The 21,626-nt window shown below is 38.7% G+C and overlaps 1 protein-coding gene across 1 annotated transcript in view; it reads right to left on the reverse strand.

The window, feature by feature from the left end:
• Positions 1-21,626, reverse strand: part of STK39 (serine/threonine kinase 39) — a 107,382-nt gene that overhangs the window by 39,047 nt on the left and 46,709 nt on the right. Inside the window, exons 11-13 of the mRNA XM_075153124.1 lie at positions 5,798-5,920; positions 5,637-5,669; positions 3,006-3,073 (exon numbers count right to left, since the gene is read on the reverse strand). Of these exons, the coding sequence (XP_075009225.1) occupies positions 3,006-3,073; positions 5,637-5,669; positions 5,798-5,920 (224 nt within the window). The remainder of the gene's footprint in view (positions 1-3,005; positions 3,074-5,636; positions 5,670-5,797; positions 5,921-21,626) is intronic.

Genomic DNA, 21,626 nt, shown 5'->3' on the forward strand with positions numbered 1-21,626 from the left:
GGCCTGTATCAGAAATAGTGTGGCCAGCAGGAGCAGGGACGTGATCGTGCCCCTGTACTCGGCACTGGTGAGGCCGTACCTCGAATACTGTGTTCAGTTCTGGGCCCCTCACTACAAGAAGGACATGGAGGTGCTGGAGCGTGTCCAAAGAAGGGCAACGAAGCTGGTGAAGGGTCTGGAGCACAAGCCTTATGAGGAGCGGCTGAGGGAACTGGGGTTGTTTAGTCTGGAGAAGAGGAGGCTGAGGGGAGACCTTATCACGCTCTACAACTACCTGAAAGGAGGTTGTAGCAAGGTGGGTGTTGGTCTCTTCTCCCAAGTAACAAGCGATAGAATGAGAGGAAATGGCCTCAAGTTGCACCAAGGGAGGTTTAGATTGGACATTAGGAAGAATTTCTTTACTGAAAGAGTGGTCAGGCCTTGGAACAGGCTGCCCAGGGAAGTGGTGGAGTCACCATCCCTGGAGGTATTTAAAAGACGTGTAGATGTGGCACTGAGGGACATGGTTTAGTGGGCATGGTGGTGTTGGGTTGACGGTTGGACTCCATGATCTTAGAGGTCTTTTCCAATCTTAATGATTCTATAATAGAATATACTGACAGATACTTGACACTGACAGGCAAATGAGCTGAGATAACTCCCCACAGGTAATCCGATAATAGAAGAAACATAACTATTTTGTTAAAAGTTAACAAATAATCATTAGCTCCTTTTCCCGAATAAGGTTTCTGTCAACTTACTGAAGAACAAGACATTCGAATATAATTCTTGACAAGTATTCAGCAGCCTGCTCAGCCCTGCCATGCTCACACAGCCTCAGCTGTTCCCCTCCTGGGGCCAACAGTGAAGAGGAAGCACAACTATTCAAATGCCATCAGAGGTACCTTGCTAAACACAATATATATAGCAGTGAATTTCTGCAAATGTTCCATAAACAGAATAACTCTTGCTTTTAAAGTAGCAAATATAAAGAAATGCTTAAGTACAAACTCTGAATCTACACCACTGGGCAGAGATAGATGGAGCTTGTAGCCCTCGTTCTTAGATATGCACTTTGCAAAGTCCCAACTAAAGGAAAAGAGTGCTGCTCCTATATTCCCCTCAAACATCCACACACACACATTGATTATGTGCTAGCTCTGACTCTACTCACATGCTCAGGTTTCCATCAGAAGGAAACACAGACACACAGTGTTAAGATGCATAACTCAGCCCACCTCCTACCACTGAGGCAGGACCCAGCCAGAGCTCACACGGGGCCAGGAGTTTGCACCGCAGAGCATTCTTCACTCGAAAGCAGGTCAGCTTAAATTAACAAAATGCTCAGCAAAATTATGCATCAGATTTTTGTTTTTTCCAAGACACCGTTAACAGTGTTCCCAGGCCCCAGAGTGTATCTGCTGTTTTGTTTTGTTTTGTTTAAAGGAAACCTTCTGGTTCCTAAAATTGAAATTCTTGTTTCTTCTCTCTCTACCAATAACCATCTAAACCTTCATAATTGTAACACATTAATCTAGTTACTACAGAGTCACTTTTAGGGAGGGTAAGGGGAGAGAATTTTTTCACCCATGAATTAAGAGGATCCTTAACAAGAACAAAAGTTCATCGTGCAAATAAGAGTTTGGAAATTCCAGTCTCCTAGGATCAATCTTCCTTCACTTCTGGCTTAAGAGCTGCAGAAAACTGAAAGTGTAATCCCTGACATTTCACTGTGCTTGCAGAACTAAATGTTTGCCCTGTGGATATACCAACACTGCAAGTAACTGGGTAGAAGCTAATCACTCTAGAGGTTTCATCGTAATTTAAAAATACCCAAAGCACCTCACCAGTACATCCACATAGCAGTATAAATTGGTCTGGTTTGTAAATGGTTTCATCTACCTGTCTGTCAGCAGAGAGATGAAAAATAATATTGATAGCATAACTGGGCAGTTATGTAAATTGGACAACTAAACTGATTCCAAACAATCTCTAAGTCTTTTCTCTCCCCACAATAAAATTTATTACTCCTCCCTTCAGTAAACAACCTTTGGCAGCCACACAATTTTTTGCGGCTGGCACTAGAAAAGTAGTCAAAGAAAAGGGAAGATAATAGATTTTGGAACTTGGCTCTCATTCTGTGTAGATTTCTTTTTTCTGATTGCTAACAGTTTTTGATGTTACTGTTTTGAAGCCACTTGTTAGGCATAAATCTGCTATTTGTTTCTAACATACTGGTTGTAACTTTGTAAATATTTCTCTATTTAATTTTTTCTTTTTGCTAGCATAAAAACCCTATAACATTTAACTTTTCCCCATAGCAGTAATTAAGAGTTTACAACCTCTCAGATATCCCGTCAATGCAAACAAGTTTTAAAGTGAGGGGCAGTAAGTTTTTTAATTAAGTTAGTGATTTAAGGAAAATGGCTGTAAATACATAGAAAGTTATCAAAGCTTCTTATGAAAAAATACTTTATCCAAGAACTAGACTGCATAATTAAACAATTCAAATCTTAAGTTATAAACTGATTTTAATTAAAGGTAATTTGATTCATTTTAACTATGTATAAATTTAAGTCAGACAACATATTTGTATCCATTTTTCTAAAATATCTGTCACTTCTTCACAGTGGCTGATCAAACTTGCCAGTGAAAAACGTTTTGAGTAGGCAACTTGTAATACAGCTATGGTTTATTTCTGTCAGACGCTGACTGCTGAAGTGTGAAAGAAACTCATTAAAAATCTCTCACTGTGATCCTGCATTGCAAGGAAAAAAAGAAAGAAAATACTTAATGATGGGTACACTTAGCCTGAAGCCACATTCATACTCTGCTTTTCATTTTACACTATTTCAGTAAGCAATTAAAAGACAGCAATTAGTCACAGAAACACTATTCATACTGGTCATACTGGGAGATTAAAGAGGTTAACACTTATTTTATGTTAAGATTATGAAAGTAATGAGGGAGATCAAGAATAATACAGCTAACTAAGGAACGCTAAAATAAATAGAAGAATCTCTTACCTTAATCTTAAGACAAGATTCACTGCACATGGAACTTCACTATATTCGTCATTAACAGCAGGCTGACACTATTAAAGAAAAACAGCAAAAAGTCTTATAAAGGATGCCAAAGGAAAAAAAAAAATCCCAAAATACTTGCCATGCTACCAGTTTGAAGTTAGCACAGAATATTTTACACATCCTCTAACTCTCAAAAACCTTTTAAACACTTTCAGTAACAGTCTAAAATATAGCTGATACCAGTAAAACTGCTGTATTTCAGTCACAGAGATACAAATTATAAGACCTGCATTAAAGCACTGAGTGTAAGAGCTTTTAATCCACCTTGCATCAAAGCTCCAATAACCTATTAAATAACACGCACACAGTGAGAAAACCAAGCTACTACTCACATCATTTTTGTGTAACAGTTTTGGTTGTTAAGGAAGTCTTGCATCTACCCATCTGCAAAGAACTAGTAGCGTATCAAAGTGGGCATCACAACTCGGAGAATGTCTTTCACAGAGAAAAATCAGGAATACGGATATCTTTCACACTATCACTCCTCCCTCACACTATGATATCCTCCCCAGCCCTCAACTAACATTTCTATGAAGTCTCAAGCAAAAGTCTATCCTACATACAGAGAAGCTCAGGGTCCTCTACCCTACTATGATTTCATATCCAACTTGGCATATTGTCACCACGCACAGAAGCCTGGCAAAGGTTACAGTCAAGTCCTCCCAAAATAAAGACTTGCATCACAAATCTCATTTGATTGTTTTCCAACAGTTTTCCAAATTAAAGCTACTTTAAAAAAAAAAAAGTGTTACAAAAGATCTATATTTTATTATCTGTGCATTTTAAACAAAAGTTAATGAATATTTGGAAAATTATTTAACCACTAAAAGGGAGTAGATTTTTTTCTACTTTAATTAAGTTCCTTCCATTCATATAAACTACTGCTATTATTTCTGCATCTTCAACAGACCTGTTATTTCAGTGTATAGGAATGTGCAGTCCAAAGACCAACAGGCGCACACCAACAGTGACAAGCTGCACTAGTCTCAGTTCCAAGTCATCTTCTGAAGCATTTAGGAAAATAAAAATCAATAGAAGACTTCAAGCAGAGGCTTTTTTCTCCTTCATAATCTAAACAACTGTGCTAGTTTTGGCTGGGGTAGAGTTAAATTTTCTTCATAGCAGCTAGTCTAGGGCTATGTTTTGGATTTGTGCTGAAAACAGTGTTGATAACACAGCGATGTTCTCATTACTGCTGAGCAGTGCTCACACAGAGTCAAGACCTCTTCTGCTTCTCACCCCACCCCACCAGCGAGCAGGCTGGGGGTGCACAAGAAGCTGGGAGGGGACACAGCCGGGACAGCTGACCCCAACTGACCAAAGGGATATTCCACACCACATGATGTCATGCTCAGCATATAAAGCTGGGGGAAGAAGAAGGAAGGGGGGGACGTTCGGAGTGATGGCGTTTGTCTTCCCAAGTAACCGTTACGTGTGATGGAGCCCTGCTTTCCTGGAGATGGCTGAACACCTGCCTGCCGATGGGAAGCAGTGAATTAATTCCTTGTTTTGCTTTGCTTGCGTGCGTGGCTTTTGCTTTCCCTGTTAAACTGTCTTTATCTCAACCCACGAGTTTTCTCACTTTTACCCTTCCGATTCTCTCCCCCATCCCACCATGGGGGAGTGGGCGAGCGGCTGTGTGGTGCTTAGTTGCCGGCTGGGGTTAAACCACGACAACAACTCATAAATAAAAGAATTACCTGTGTAAACTGAGTCACAAACTGTGGAACTCAATTTTCTAAGACATAAAAAGACTGTCTGGTGAAAGTCCTTTTTTTTTTTCATACTCAGCTTACATAAGACATCTCAGATGCTGAAGCGTTAAGTAAACTAGCTCTGCAACGGAAAGACTGGGGTCATCACAGGAGCTAACAGGACCAAACCTGGCAGGAAGCTGTTAAGACTTTTAGAAGATTTCTATGACACCAATGAAGATCAGAGAATCTAAAATTGCAGGTGAGATCGCAAGTATCACCCCCCAAGAAACAGACATTTTTAAAAGAGCACTTTGGCTGTAAGCCAGTAATCCTATTAAGCAATTATTTATAGCAGCGATGCTTCCCACACTCTCAGCACAGGGCCATGAAACTCAATATGGTATTTTATTCCTCTGAATTAATCTACTATGCCACAGTACTGAACTATATTACTGTATACGGGATGAAGCATTTTAATTACAAGCTACATGTCATGATACAAATCCTAAGAATGAAAAATTATTTGGAGATCTTCTGGCTACTCCGAAACAGCCACCGTAACTCTGGCAAAAAGACAGCAATTAGTGTGATCCAGTTATGAAGATTCATTAAAAACAGCCAAATTACCTATCTTAACCAATTCTCCTGGGCATGAACATAACATGACTTTAAATTTCCTATCCGTTTTATCCAGCGTGCGCTCAAATTAATTGTTACAGGCCCAACTGCATACAGTTCTATCCTCACAAGTACTTGCCATACAAGGCTGCAGAACAACACTCCCACCTCAATTCACATTTTTAACAACAGAAATGAAAAAGAAATCCCTTCACTCAAACACTTGGAAGAAAAAAAAATTGATAGACATTTTTACCTCTGTGTTTTCCTCCACTTTCACTCTTCGTGACTGGAAAACAAATGCAGTGAGATATGAGCTATGCAGCTTTATGCATTAAAGATCCAGAAATGCTGACAATTAACATTAAGACAGAATATCTTGCAGAGTGCAAATGTCTTGGTACAAACAAAAGTTACCTTTTCCTGAGAAACAGCAGCTTTGCCTTCCTCGCTCTTCTCATCCATTTCATCATCACTCCATTCCCAATCCCCATCTTCTGTTTTATGGAGGTGACCACTGGAACCCGGCACTCGTCTGACCTACCAAAATATTAAGTGTTCACCATTATACAGACATCTTTAGTCTTTATTAGTGTTCTGGTTAATCAGCAATTCTTCGTTATTTTTATTCTATATGCTTTTAGTAGTTTGCTGGAGGAGTCACTGGTCATCCTTGAGTCAGTGGGTACAGCTAAGCTATGCAAAATACATATAGGGGAAACGGGCTTTGGATATATTTTACAACTGCTTAGGAACAAGCTCAAATAGATGACAACTGCTTACTATGAACTAAGCCTTGAAATGAAAGGAAGCTATTCAAGGAAGCCGAAGTTATACAAACAAGGTTGTTCTTGGGACCCGAGTATTAAAAACTTTAATTGTTCTGCTAAAAAGCTTTAAAATGTATAAAGCCGTTAAGGATACTTTAAAAGTAAAATTATCCTTATTTAAAAAAAAAAAAAAAAAAGGCAGCTGTATGCAGACTGAGAAGGTAGGCAGGCATGCACCACACCAAACCAACTGGGCAAACTCCTGTAGATCAAACAGTCTAACGAGGCTTAATAAGAATATCCAGCAGCTAAATCTGAAAAATAAAATAGTCTTCTGATGCCATCTTGCTCTTTGTCAGAGCCTGACAACACGGTTGTTTTCCCCAGATCATGTTTAGCCTATTTGAGCAAAACAAAAGAACATCCAACAATTCTTCCCACACCTTGGCATGCATTTATGAGACTCATGAGATGGCTGGAAGCACAGCACAATAAGCAGCAGCCCCACTGGTGTTTAGATTAGAATCAGTTTCTCTAATTATTTCACATTAATGAACCGATATACAGTTACCACTGCACAACTTCAAATGCTCGTACAGGTATGCTCCCCAGCACTATAAATTTGTAAGTCTTAAAGTATATCCTTTTGAATTTTAAAAATGAAAAAAGTTATTCAGGAAAACAGCCTGTATATTGGTAAGAGAACGAAAGGAATAAAACATTAAGTGTTCACAGCACACAAAAGGAAGAACTAAGTTGGCAGAAAAGCAGTTTCAGGCTAAGAACCACTGCTGGAGAAGACATCTAATAAAAATAACTTTTTTAAAAAAAAATTACAAACTAGATGGTCTTAGCTCAAAATTGCATAATATCCTGTTTGCCAGTGTCTACAGTAACATACAACAGCCTGTTGTTCAACTTTGGTTTCACAGATTCCTGTCTGTGGTGTTTTGCTGTCTTGTACTGAAGTATACTGAGCACTGATTAACTTCATTCTGCCATTCTGATGGCTGGTGGTGGTGATGGAAACCATTCTGCTAGCACAGCTACCACACAAAACAGGAAGAGGTAAAAAAAAAAGTCATCTAAAATCTGATTTCTGATAGAAAAATTACTGTTTTTTCAACATAATGAAACTTACGTAAAGACTAAACTGATATTAACCTTGCTCTAAACCCCTCCAGTTGCTGCAAACCACAATGTGGGGAGAGATACAGCATGTGAGAGATTCCATCTGCTCCTAAATCCCATCAGATAGTACTGCAACAGAATATGTGTGGCATTAAAACAGTATAGGACACTAGAAGTCTGAGCTCATGAGCTTCTAGAAAACTCTGCAATGCAGATATTTATACAATTTTTCCAAAGCAGCTTTTCACAGAGAGCTGGGCACAATTTGGAGCTGGCTGGCCTGACACCACAACAGCAAGAGTTGAACTTCGGAGCTTTCTTTCAAAACCTTGTGCATACACAAGCAGGTATCTTGGTGTCTGTCTGCACTCTTTACCCCTCTTCCTTCCTTCACTCCCCAAACACTCATCTGCTCCTCTTCCTTCCCTTTTGCATATATAAGACTAAACTAGAGGAAAGGGTGAAGTTTCCAGAACCTCAGCACATTTCTGTACCTTCTTCAGTCCTTATGATATTCCTCCCTTATATTTCTTCCCTGCACAACTGAATAAGAGCGCCCTACTAAGTTTCTCCATATTTTGTACTCCTTTGAAACTGAAAAGAGGGGAAACGTATGCAGGACACTGGGGGAATATCCTACTCCACCACTTGAGGGACAAATTCTGCTCTATTTTCCCTGTTTCCCATACGAGGCTCCTCATGCACCAATTTTAGCTCTAGCTGCCTCAGAGCTTGGTAAAAGAAGCTTGAGTGCGTTTGGGAGGGAGGACTAAGCAAAAGTCAACAGACGCAGTAGCACAGCAATTTCTTACTCGGCTGCAATCAGCCCAGGTACAATCAGTGGGCTTTTACTGTCTACATCATCAGGGATTAGCAGCGACACAAGGTAATCTAGCAAGCAATTTGCCTGGTGCTTGTGGATATAATTTGTTATCCTTCAAGGAACAGTCCTGACGTAGGCTTTTGTTTAACAGCACAAGCATTTTGCCAACAGCTATACATGAACCTATGAGAGGACATCAACCACAACCAAAAGCATGCTTTTCAAACAGAATAGAATAGAATGGTTTACAGACACATTCACACACTACATCGTGCACTAATCAAAATCTCTTCTGCATCCATTTTCAGTTGTTCTGAAGACTTATTCTAACTAGAATGATTTTAATGGAGCTTAATGATGCTGGCAGAGTTATGGGAGAAAGCTTTACTGATGAAGATGGAGTGCATTTCAAGTTTTTAAATAGATTGCCTTTTAATAAGCAATAAACAAATGGCTCAAGGAAAAGAAAATAAAATATCATGTTAAATTAAATTATTTTCTTGAAAAGTGTCTGAAGACAGAAAAACAAAAGTTTAGACTTGTACTCTGTTTCAATCAGACTGATTCCCACCAGCACACATATTCACAGGAAAGAAATCATAATTTCAGCTACAGCAAAGCACCCAACCTATTTAACCTTTAAAAATGTGAAGTTGTTGTCTATGACTTTTTTTTACTGGTGGGTGTGCTTAACACTCGCATTACTTGGCAAATTTGCACAATTTTTGATTAACAGTGGCTTTGCTCAGGCTCAGTTCTGGTTAAAGCCACAAAGACTCAGTCACATAAGGAGGACACGTACCCTAGATGCAAGACAGAGCAAGAGTGGCACATCATGTCTACAAATAAATTAATTGTCTCTTCATTCATCATAAACCTGTACAACTCTAATATCACATATTGGATGGAAACATATTAGCTTAAATTTCTGTTGTAATAGAAAGTTATCATAACAGACTTGATACTAGTATAGCGCTGCTTCCCTTCAGATTTTCTAGTGTCTTTTCCAGAGCACGTTCGTTAAAATGCGTGTAGGTGTAACATATTTGAAATATTTTAGGAGACAGCTAGCATTTTACCATATTCAACTCACATTAATAAAAAGCAAAAATACACTAGAAGAAGTAAAGGAAAAAACCTACATTATACAGCTAAAGTTTTTAGGCTTTGAATTTGGCACAGCCAGAGAACCACTTTAAAGGGCTAAGACAAGACAACTGAGACAATCTACTAGTTTGCTACCGTGGGAAGAGACGTGCATCAGGGCTGCACCAGGACCTACCTGGTTGTACAGTAAGCAGATTCAACCCACCAGCCTGGGAGAAAAACTAGCCTTTTTTTAATTTTCTGAACAATTTTTTTGCAAGATTTGTGGGTTAAATCAGCCCATCTTGAGGTCAAATAGCAAAGACTATAAGCAAAGAGGCGGAAACAAAAGGGCCAGTGAAAAGGAAGTTGGATCATCTTGTTTTGGCAGCAGAAATCCCCCAGGATCCTCAAAATCACATACTCTAAAACCCTTACAATGCAGCATCATGACTGGAGTGCACAATCTGCCACACCCAGTCTCCTCAAGCTTTCATTAGTGCTCCTACAGTGGTGCAGATGACCCAACTGAAAAATTAACATGGAACACAGTGAGCTTGCAGCCACATCAGCTTTTTACTTTAGCTGATCATGAGCTAGCACCAGCACTAGAGCCTGAACAAGAGAAGGAGCTGGAATATAATTTTCAGTAGTTGCCCCAATCATCTGTGGTAAGAAAGCATTGTAAATTCCTAAAAAGTGATACAGACATAAATATGAATAGGGAGCAAATATGTCCAGACGCATACATTTGTCTCCATTCCCTTTCGTGGGCATGCTAGTTTAAGTTCTTTAAATCTGTCACACAATCTTTTGTCATCCTTTCTTGCTTTATTCAGCCCAAATATTAGGCTTTCAGTATTAGGCTCAGTATTTTTTCTTCCCTTCCTACATGCAAACACTATAAACATATTGTTGGCTTTTCAGCATAAAACAACCCTTTTCCTAAGGATCTTTGCAGCTTTTTCATCATGAATTGATTTATACAATCAACATTACATATCAGCACACATTTTCTGAGGGGGGGGAGCGGGGAGGGAAAGAAGTCAAGCTACCTGCTTTCAGTACCTTTTTTTTAATACGCTACTTTCTCATATAAATACCTCTTCTCTTCATGAAAAGAAAAAAACATGAATAGCATAATGCTGTTATTTTATGTTCTGAAACAAAGAAAAACATTTTATAGTGTGGATACACACTTCATTGGTATCAAATATTTAACTAAAAAGGACAATTTTAATTCAGGAAAAACTATTTTGGTATTATATCAACATATTATTTCTACTTTCAGAAGGGATGCATCTAGGATAAGCATTTAAGCATTGCAATGACAACTGCAGAGTTTGGAGACCACAGTAGCACCACATTAGATATGAATCAGCCGTAGGGGTCAGCACCCATTGCAATGTGCATACAGTTTATTAGACTATGAACATCTGTAAGAGTTTAAGAATGGTCATAATCAACCCAACCAATAAGCTCCAGCATTGAGCTGGATACCAGTTGTATCTCTGTTTAGAAAAGAAAAAGCAAGTGTGAAGGCAACTCTTCAGCACTTTATGTATTCCCCCAATTTCTAGTAATCCTCTTTTCATATTATGTTTGCTTTATCAAGACAAAGACACTTTAAATAACGTTAAAATTCCTAAGACCTTTTGATAATCACAGGATAAAATTAAAGCAATTTTGTCCCTTAAAGAAACAGATTCTTCTTAAACACTTGCCTTCGGCCACCAAACTCGTCTTTTGTGCTACCCCAAGTCCTAGTTTGCTAGGACGCAACGTATCTTCTGCTCTAACCTTTTTTCCCCGTCTCACAAAACACTGCAGAATTAAAGTGAGCACATTTCTATAGAGGTATGCCAAGTCACTACACTAAAATCTTCAGATTTTCACTTCATCACAATCAAGCCTTTCCGACCTTTTGGATTACTCTTGAAGTGTTCGTCACAGAGTGTGGTAAAGCTCTATATCCCTTTTGTCCTTACAGGCCTAAACATCCTTCCACACAGGAAAAACCTGTTCCAGCAAGTACGTTAAGGGCTGTTATAACAGGCCTGTGAGGAGAGGAAAAGAAAAAAGGAAAAAAAGGAACAAGGATAAGCCATCACTGAGCGGCAGGGGCACCAGAATTGTTCTATTAGAAATGCATCTTCATCTGGGTGGAAACAAGGAAAGTGTTTTTCTAGATCACATTCTCACATACCTTACTGTTTTGATTGTTTCTTTTCAATTTACAAGAACAGGTGTGCAATACACAGAAGTATTTTGCTGAATAATAGTTATATACATACATGTACTGAACTGTAGCCTGCTAAGCACTCGTTTTGCACAATAGAACAACAGGAATCTGTGCCTCAGGCGTCAAGCGTTTGAGGCAAAAACATTATGGTATGCCCATCGGGGGAGAGGGAGGGAAATTATTATCCCATTTTCTCCCATCAAACCATAGTCCCCTATGGCAAAGCTTACAATTTCTTTCCTTTGGTAGTGAGCAGCTTAAGCTACTCTGAAATGCTGCAGCTTGTAAAAGCTGATGAAAATGCTGCAATAGGCCAACACAAAAATCACATAGAAATGATGAGGAGAGTTCATAGGGACTTGATGGCCTACATAACATTCAACTGCTACCTAAAAAATAAACCAGATGGCTACTGATGGAAGGTTATAGAAAGCTGTGTTCACCCCTGTACAAAGTATTTATCTGTGCTTTGCCAATAATCTCAGCCTCACTGGGTCACTGCAGGAACACATGGAAAAACTTGATAGAAACAGCAGATCTGAAAAGATCACACAAACAGACAGCAATAACATCATCAAGATATTTTCAAACAGTGAAGATATTCCTACCTAAATTCAGAAAGACAATGCAACATGATGAATGTCTCAGAGGGCACCTCAAGTCCCACTTAAAGAATCTCTTGTATTTCTGACAGAGTTCGACTCCCAGCTCTGCTCAACAGAAGTGTTTTTCAAAATGTATGTTGAAGATACACTTCACAAATACGGACATTAAGAGTTTTTCTACCCTCAAAATAAAGTGCTAAAGGAAACTAATGTTGAATGAACATTGAATGAACAATGTCAAGTGTATGCAAGACAGATCGTTCATCCCAACCTCTAGTAGTACCGTGGAAGGGAAAAGAATTACCTGAAGACAAGAAGGAAGGAAGTTCAAACCATGCTTATCTTGGAGACTTGAAGACGTAACTTAGGAATGAGTACTGCATAGCTCTCAAAGGACACCATACAATCAAGAAACAAAGAAAGCCCAGACTTTGTGCCCTGTTTATCAACTTTCGATGAGATTCAATGGCACTTTACCCTTGAGAGAACAGATAAACCTCTCTTTTCTTCCGATTTTATTTTACAATCAAGTATAGCATTTCCCTCATATGAGCTGTCCTTCAAACAATGCACTATGTTCTTCCCAATTCACGCTATCTCAAACTCCTGTTGTTTATGTATAGACAGTTAAAGTGTCTTCTTTCTATGTCCCCCTTTTCTTTCTATGGGGGGATTTTTAAGACTGTAAACATTATTTGGCAACTACATCCATGGTTTCTATCATAATGCCATATTGATGGCAAATTCACAATTCAACCGGCTGGAGAGAAGACATTTCTGCAGACCTCTATATGCAAGCCTAAAATTGTCAGTGGACTTCAGTCCAATTTCCCAATCTCTCTTGTGTCAGTGCTGAAATTGGCATAAAAGTCAAGCAACATGAGAACGGATCCTCACCCTCAAATGACATTAGCAATTGGTGCTATAGGTAATTTGAATTCCATATTCTTGTTCAGATCCAGTTTGCTTCAGATTGATTTGCTCCAACCCAATTGTAAATGACCTTTCACTAGTTTTCTCACAAGCTAGCATAAGAAAGGTTGTCTTAAGCGGTACTAGCCTAGGACCAAAATTAATTTCTCAAGTGCCAGATGAACAGGGAAGAAAAGGCAAATGGAAGGTGAGTAAGAACAACAGTCCACTGTTCCAAGCAAGAATACACAACAGGGGTTGTATTTGGAATATGGTAAATATTTGGAATTTTCATTACTGGTTATCATTTGAGATACTACTAGAAGACTGATATCAAAGGCAGCATGCTTGCATTTCACCCCAATGATTACAGCATTACAACAGTTGAGAATATTCTATATATTTCTCCTGATACCCTGCTACAGGCCTCCCATTTTACAGAACGAAATAAAGAAGCAGATAAATGAAGTGATTTATCCAAAGCCACAAAGCAAATCCAAAACAAAGCATGGAACTGAAACAAACTTCTTGTATCTCTACAAAAATAAGGAAGAAGTTCTTTTACATTGCACGCGGTAGCTATACAAATGCAATTTCTCCATTAGCTTTAGTCAAAATACACAGCATCAATAGTTCTTTACACTGGGATTATATCTCTCTCAGTAAATATTTCGGAGGGAAAGGGAAACAAGTTAAAACATGCTCAATTCTAATTTGGGTTTTATTGTTTTAAAAACCTAAATGCTCCTTCCAAAATAGGACCTAAAGTGAATCATAACTTTAGCTAATAAAGAAAACAATGAAAGCCTTCAGCCTTACAAAGACAAATTAGTACATACTAGAAAACTTATTTCACATAAAACAGAAGAGCACACAGGGAACAAAAAATGAATTTAAATGACTGTCATTTAAACGGCACCCAACACAAACGCAGCTCACAACATTGTAATCTACAACCAAAAGCAGTTTGTAGGAGGAAAAACTTAACAAGCCACTGACAACATTACCACAGCTGTGGAAGAAAGACATTATGAACATCAGCTGCAACAGAGAATGCTTGGACAATTTAGTGAGTGAAAAAATCATGACTACCACAAAAATATTAAGCATCATATTATTATTACTGTTGTATATGTTGTTGCTGGTTAAAGCTTATTCCAGTATACACTAGAGTCACAAACATTTAAGAATAAACTAAGCTGCTGACAGAACTATTTGTCCTCACGCTTTTAAAGTAAGATACAGATAAGTTAACATTCCCAGCCAACAACACCATGCATCAGCTTTCCAGGAGAATGTCTGCTTAACCAGATGAACGGGGCAACTGTAAATCCCATCCATCGAAGGTAAGCCCAAACCAGCCTGACAGAGGGAGAACTCTGGTATCAGAATGCAGAAGCTGCGCACATTTCCCAAAGCTTGATGAAAAGCAGGCTACAGCATAAGGAAGCAAAACATAAATTGTTGTCTTCTAGGCACTGATGTGCTTGCTATATGTAGATGTTAGAGACTGGGGAAAGAAGAATCTATTATTCATCACTGATTCTTTTGCTTCTGCAAACTCTTTATAAATTTATTTTTGTAGGGTGACAAGAAAAAAGAATGAACCTTTTCTGAATATTAAGATCTTTCTACTTCCTTATTCACAACTACTCAAAACAGCAAAGAACTGGGCCCACTTACAGATTTAGTATTTTATTTCAGTGTCTAATTTTAAAAAAACATAAAAAGGGCACACTGTGGGATACCAATGCATACACACAATTCATACATGGTACAGCACATGATCTAGACCACATTAAAAAAACATTCTTTCAGTAAGAGTAATATTATGCATCTGTTGTCTTTCTCCTCATTCTACAGGAAGACGACTGAACTAGTAATCTTGATTTTCCCACTATCTCAATTATTTAAGCTATTCCTATTAAAACCTCTGGCAACTGAATATTTGGGATGGAGTCCTGGGTAGATTTAAAACAACATTTTTAATTCTGCTCCACAAAAGAGTACAGTGACCTGAAAGTATAGTAAATAAAATGCATTTGTGTAAGCAAAATTGATGGCATTAATGAACATTAAACATTTCAGTAACATGGAAGGCACCTTGCCGCCCTCCATATATAGGCAACTTAGAGCCCAAATGTACTTTGTTCCTGAATTCCTGGAGAGAGGCAAATGTGTAGACCCCAACCATTTAAAAACACATCTGCAAAAGTCTTTGTGGAACCCTGACATTGCTCCCTATTAATTTCTAACTAGAGAGCAGCCAGTGCTGTTCTTCATTTTTTGCACTTGCACATCTACAGAAGGCAATTCATATCTTTTTCTTTTTTTTTTTTTAAACACACATCCTTCTAGAAATACTGCAGTCCAACAAATCAACTAGCTTAGCTTTTTCTGGAGATAAAATTGTCTTTTCTTTTACCACTGATGCCCTTCAGCTACATCTGCTAGTACAGTTTTCAAGATATACAAACTCCCATGTGCCCCAGAGAGCAGGAATGACAAGGTGGTTATTTAAACACCTCATCTTTTTCATTTTCTGCAGTCTGTCCTAGTAGGAGCCCAGATTTGACTTTCAAGCAGAAAAGAGAAAGACCAGTTAACTGATGCTGTATGTCTTCACCTTTCCCTAAGACTGTGGTAATGGTTCTTTTAGAAGACAGGACTCCCCCGTTACACAGAGCCCCGAGGTTCTTATAGAACAGATACGCTGAATTACTCTTTGAAGTGCCAACATTACTTGATAATTGGTAAAGTGAGGTTTTTTGCCTTCCCAACCACCACGCCCCCTTTTTTTTTTCTTTTTTTTTCTTCTTTTTTTTCCTTCTTTTTTTTTTTTTCTTTTAAATCAAGTCCCAAGAGCTTCACTTCTCATACAACTTCATGAGAAGTATTTACGATGCCAGTTACCATGCCAGTTCCATGCCAGCTATTTTATAGGAAGATCAACGATGAGAAATAGGACATTACTGAACATAGTTTTGGTTTTCGCACAACATTTTCCGCTGTGTATTTTTCTTTCCAAAAAAAACCAGACCAGTTCCTTCCATACACATCTTAAGCCTGTAGAGCAATCAAATTTTATAATTTTTACCTTCAGCCCTCTTGCAAACCTTTCCTGAATGTCTCCTAAGATACAAAAGCAAATTTCAATCCCCATACCTATGCATTTGTTTGCATTCCAATGCAACGAAGGAAATCAGCATATCATCACATTTATCCAATCATGGCACAAGCCTTTTGCTTAAAACAGTTACACATTTAATCACAGCTTAGCACTTGAGGTAAAAGGCAGACCATGGAGAAATCACTTTCTACAATATATTTTCATGCAAAAGAACATCAGTCTTGTTGCATAAGAATACTTACACTGTAATCACATTTTTGGGAAAAAAAAATAAATTAAAAAAAAAATCCGAGGTCCAAGACACAGTATGAATTCCCACGTGTACACATCATCCTTTGCTCTAGAGTTGAGGCACTTCCTCAAGAGAAGGCTAGTCCCCATCCAACCCAGTCTCACAGGTCTTGTGAACATCCTAATCCCTTCACTGCTGCCTATTCTTAAATTCCCCTGAGTTCATTATAATGCGAAGTCTCATTTTTATTCTGATGCAAACCACAAAAATCCTGCAAACCTAAATGTGCTTTATGCAATTGGGAGTCTTGTTTTTTCTCACCATGACTTATGCAGACTACCATTATTAATGGGATGTACCACTACCTTTCTAAAATAACACCCTGGCATTTCTGCTTTGTAGGGCTCAAAATGCATTAAGATATCAGTAAGTTGGTGTTAGTGTCCCCTCCTCTTAAGCCACTCTGCATACTGCAAATACAATGTGAAAAAGCCTTCCTCTTAGTCTGTCTTTGTTTTTCTCCTACTTGGAAAAGAAGTTAGACAGAACTTCAAGTGTTTCATATTCATAAGCAGGAACAGGGGGGGGGTTGGCTTTTTTGGGTTTTTTTTGTTTGGTTGGGGTTTTTGTTTGGTTTTTGTTTTTGTTTTTTTAAAGCGCAGGCAGGCCTAAGACACTGCTTTGACAGCAAGAATTTAATCTGGCACAGAAACTAATTCTGGGATAGCTGCAACTGGCCTTTCAGGACCAGACAGTAATCTTAAACTCTCATCTCAGAATAAAAATTGAGATGTGCAAGCCATCACTCAGGACGACATAAGCCCCTTCCCTTTGCAAGAACTGTGGAGGTTTGTTGCATTACACCTTTTGTGGTATGAAGAGATCCAAGTCCTCTACTTCACTGCCCACAACCACATGCCACAGAAACTTTCCTGGGGGAAAAAATTCATGTATGCAGAAAAGGATAGGTAAGGCCAAACCTGAACTCTGAAAATCTGCAAAAGTTATGATTCATACTCTGCACCAAATTAATTATTTTGTATCCGTTCTCTACATTGCACAGCCATGCTTGGGTTTTGTCCAAATTGCTGACTGAAAGGACACAGATGATTTAAGGCTTTGCAGTTCCTGAAAAATGTCTTTAGACGTTTCTGGTATGTATATTCTCTCTGTGAAACAACAGAAATTTTTGACTGAAGAAGACAGGGAAGCTGCTAGGAAGCAAACACATTATTCAGTGTACACACCTCCCATGCCCTAAAGTCTCAGTCTGAAGGGTTTGAATTTCAGTATTCCAAGGTGACCTTACAGTGGGAGGAGATGAGGTGTCGTTAGCACGTCAGGTGGTACGTCCCGAGTCAGTAAAAGCAAGAGCAGAGAATAGTCTCGCATATATATCTGTTATCTCACTAGAAAGATACAGGAAGATCAAATCCTTAATTCCAAGTCAATTCCAACTGAATTCTTCAATTCCAAGTCAAATGCAGATGGTGTCTGCAAAACATGGCAACACTGAGAGAAACTGTTATCCCATTTGAAATCTTGCATTAGAATAATGGCCAAAAATATTTCATTTACTTTGGGGTCAAGCTTTCATAAATCATGTTTTGATCTCATAATCATTTTCTTCAAAAACTTAAACTGTACCTCTGTTGGAATTAAAATATATATTTACAGCTATCCAGCACACCCTTCCAAAGCAGCTATTTATTGTTTGCTCTGAAGTGTGCAATGTCATGTTTACAGAACATTTATTATTACCTTCAAAGAAATAAGTCAATATGGAAAATTTGAGTCACTGATGCAAACTTGCAAATACTTGTTTTTTCCTTAATGCAGCACAAAACCTGAAAAGGCACCTAAGTCATTTAAGAATTGGAAATACAGGAATCTTCACCATTTTTGTGTAAATTACCGCTTCTACTCACTATTGGAAACAATTACACTGGCAACTTCAAGTGAAGAAATCTAAGAACATTACATTTTCTTTCATGAAAGAGTACTGCATAAAGGAGATTGATAATTCTGCATTGAATAGGACTTCTTCAGCTCTCTCTATCAGTTCTTGAAGAGCACCCTTTTTTAAGGGATAAGACAGCACAAGTCAACAAAGACTAGAAATCTGTTAAAAAAAACAAAAGACCATTTGCTTTAAATGTTTATGATGCTGGTTTGTTTTTATAGCCAAACACAAACAGTATCATGCTCACATGATGACGAGTGTGACACCTGAGGGCAGGGCCATCAATTGAGAAGACTGCCATGAAATCTTACCTAAACTCACATTTTAGAAATGGAATACAGTGGAGCGATCAGTGAGAGGAAAACAAAGCCCTGAAAAGCTGAAGGGAGAGGGGAGGAGGGAGCACATTCCTACATCTCTAGTGGAAATGCCGAAAAATGGGTACAGATGCTCAGTGTACCAACTCCCCACCCACTCTGGGGGATTCCCTGTCCAAAGCCCTCCTCCTTTCGCTCTTTCACCAAGTCTTCTTTTGCTGGCATAATGCTGCTTAGAGACAGCAAAATGTAGTGGCTCAAACTAGAGACACTATTTTGTCACATAAACATCTTGTAAACAAGTGCAGGTAATTCCCTGCACTCCTAATTCTGCTTTCCAAAACCATGAGGTTTTTTATAAATACTGCAACTTATTATCTCTGCTCCAAAATTTGAACCTGATTTTGAGAAATTGCAGTGTTTTGCAGAAATCCCAGTAACATGGCACATGTCCAAGTTTAGTAATTCAGTATGATTTTTGGTTTTCAGACATTATTTCTCCATTTATTAGTTCCACTACATAAATTTCATTACTGAATGTTATTAACTGCAAATGATTCTTTAATTCACATTTCAACAATAGTCTTTTCAGGCATGAATGTGTACCTGTGCTGAGGAGGATCTTTTCAATTAATTGTGCAGAGGAGTTGCATTGTTTCTCAAAAGTAACACTTCGCCTCAAAAACAAGGAATCCCAAACGGGCTGTCGGCATGACCTGATGTCTAATTCATACATGCAGAGAGAGGCTCTTTTACATCCTCTTTCTTTTCCCTGCCTGACCCCTTCCCCCCCCCCCCCCCAAATCAAATTAAGGTGCTAAGGCCAAAAAGGTACCTGCAGGAAGCAAAGGAAGCCAATCAAAAACACACCAAAATGGCAAAGTAGCTTGATACTCTGAAAGATGAAGAAGAAAGATAAAAAAGCAGCTCTTTAGAGCTTCTGGTTATCTTTCCTGGCTGCTCAGATGAATGGGCATCACGATGGTGAATCACTACTAAAAGACCTTCTATTAGAAGGATCACTGGATCCTCCTTTTATAATCAGCTTTTTCCAGTTCCACCATCCTTTTCTGTTTACTTGCTGCTTACTTGCTGTAAACATCCAAGCTGTTTACTTGCTTAAAATGACCAGAGGGGAGAAGAAAGACGACAAATACAGCCTCATGTAGAGCTTTCATTACTCAGTAGTAGAAGACTCATTATAAGGTGGGTTTCACTGCCAGCAATATGGTCACGTTAAAGAATATTTAGGAAAAAAGTCTACTACTGTAGAATTCATCAAGAATTTACTATGATTTTCACTTACTTTCAATCTCAAAGGCTTGAAAATACCATTTCAAGGTGAAATTCTGATTTCTTCCCTTTTCTATTTTCTACGAGGTTTCCATTTATTTATGCACAGAAGAGAAATTACTGTAATATACATTCTGCATTCCACACAGATTTTAAAGAGACCTAAGCTTATTCAAGACATTTTAAAAAAAATGGAAAGGCAATCAAAATGAAAATTTGAGTGCAGTTCTCCAAAAAGATACAAATGAACATGAAAATAACGAACACAAATCTACAATTTTTATAAAATCTAGTTTTATAAAACCTCTATGTTTATATTTTAGTTAGATATCAAGCAGCAGCATGCATTCAACCAGGCCATAGCATTTAAAATCACAGACCTAGAGCCGCTCCGAGCTGAACAATGCTCTCCCCAGCCTGCGTGACTTTACAGTTCAGGAAGGACTGAACGCTGCTCGCTGCACTGTGCGTTAGGTGCGGCTGCCCTCTGCTGTCTATGACTCCCACACAGCACAGCTGGGATGCACACATCTTTATCACCCAGTTGATGTTTTTCCCCTTTCACTTCATGTATGTAACTTCACGTTTACCTGCAGATGCAAGGTTTGAATAATCTTCTCATGGAGCTGCTTTTCAGTGCTAAACAGAAACTGGACTCTGCATATGAACTATTACTATTCCAGTCCATCCTTCTGCTCTGCTAGCCTTAAACTACCTGTTCTGATTAAAACCTTGAAGTTTTCAGCTCCAGCCATAATTTTAACTTCTTGAGCCAAGAGCACTTTTCAGCTAAATTAAGTCCCCCGTAATACCACTGGGTAGCACAATCTCAAGGATGTCCTGCTTCACCTGTACTTCCCTTGCAATACTCCCCAGGAACTTCAAGTATATCACCAGTATCAAGCATAAGTGCGGGGGCAGGGGGGAGGGTGAGCATCAAAACAAATGGCATGCAATTCTTTTGTGTTGTACCTCTAAAAGCTTTACAAAGTCTAAGCAGGAAACCATACTTACTTTTCACTTTCTTCAGAGTGTTGGGCCTGGGCTCCTTTTTTAGAACTAGGAAGGCTAAAGATTTAACTTCTCCATACAAAAGCAAAAATTCTCACATAGCTATTCCATTAGTCTTTCAGCAAATGGTAACAGATGGCAACGCTGCTTCTGAGCCACCTTGCATTTACAGAATCCTCTTTGTAATTCATCTCCCCATGTGACCTTCCTGACAAACTTCCCAAAAATGTACAAAATCACAAGTAACACACACTTCCACATCCTCCAAAACTCCTCATTACTTTCATGAACAAAGACAGGCAGAATGGCTTCTCCTACCACCTTGCTCAAGAGAGCACAGTGGGAAACCTCGTGACACTAAGGTGACCCTAGCAAGCCAACTGTGGCTGCCTGCATTGACAAAATACTGATTTGGCCTATAGACTGGGAACAGATTTAATAACAACTAATTCCATTGAGTCACTTTCCACTTAGGACACCATTTCAAATCCAAGAGAGGCAATCTGATTTTGGATGTCACACGAGGCTTCAATTCTCAGAAGGCAAACAAGTAAAACCAGCACCTTCCTGCACATTCTCAGCAAGAGACAGAAAACCAAATCATTAAAAAACAGGACAATAAAATAGGATTATCTTCTGGTTAGTTACAAGACATACCTCCTGATCAAAGAATCTACTACCAGCATTATGCACGCCTTCCTTTATCCTGTCTTGATCCTTTAACCAGGACT

The sequence above is a fragment of the Calonectris borealis genome, chromosome 6 (genome assembly GCF_964195595.1).
Source record: "Calonectris borealis chromosome 6, bCalBor7.hap1.2, whole genome shotgun sequence".
Classification (NCBI taxonomy): domain Eukaryota; kingdom Metazoa; phylum Chordata; class Aves; order Procellariiformes; family Procellariidae; genus Calonectris; species Calonectris borealis.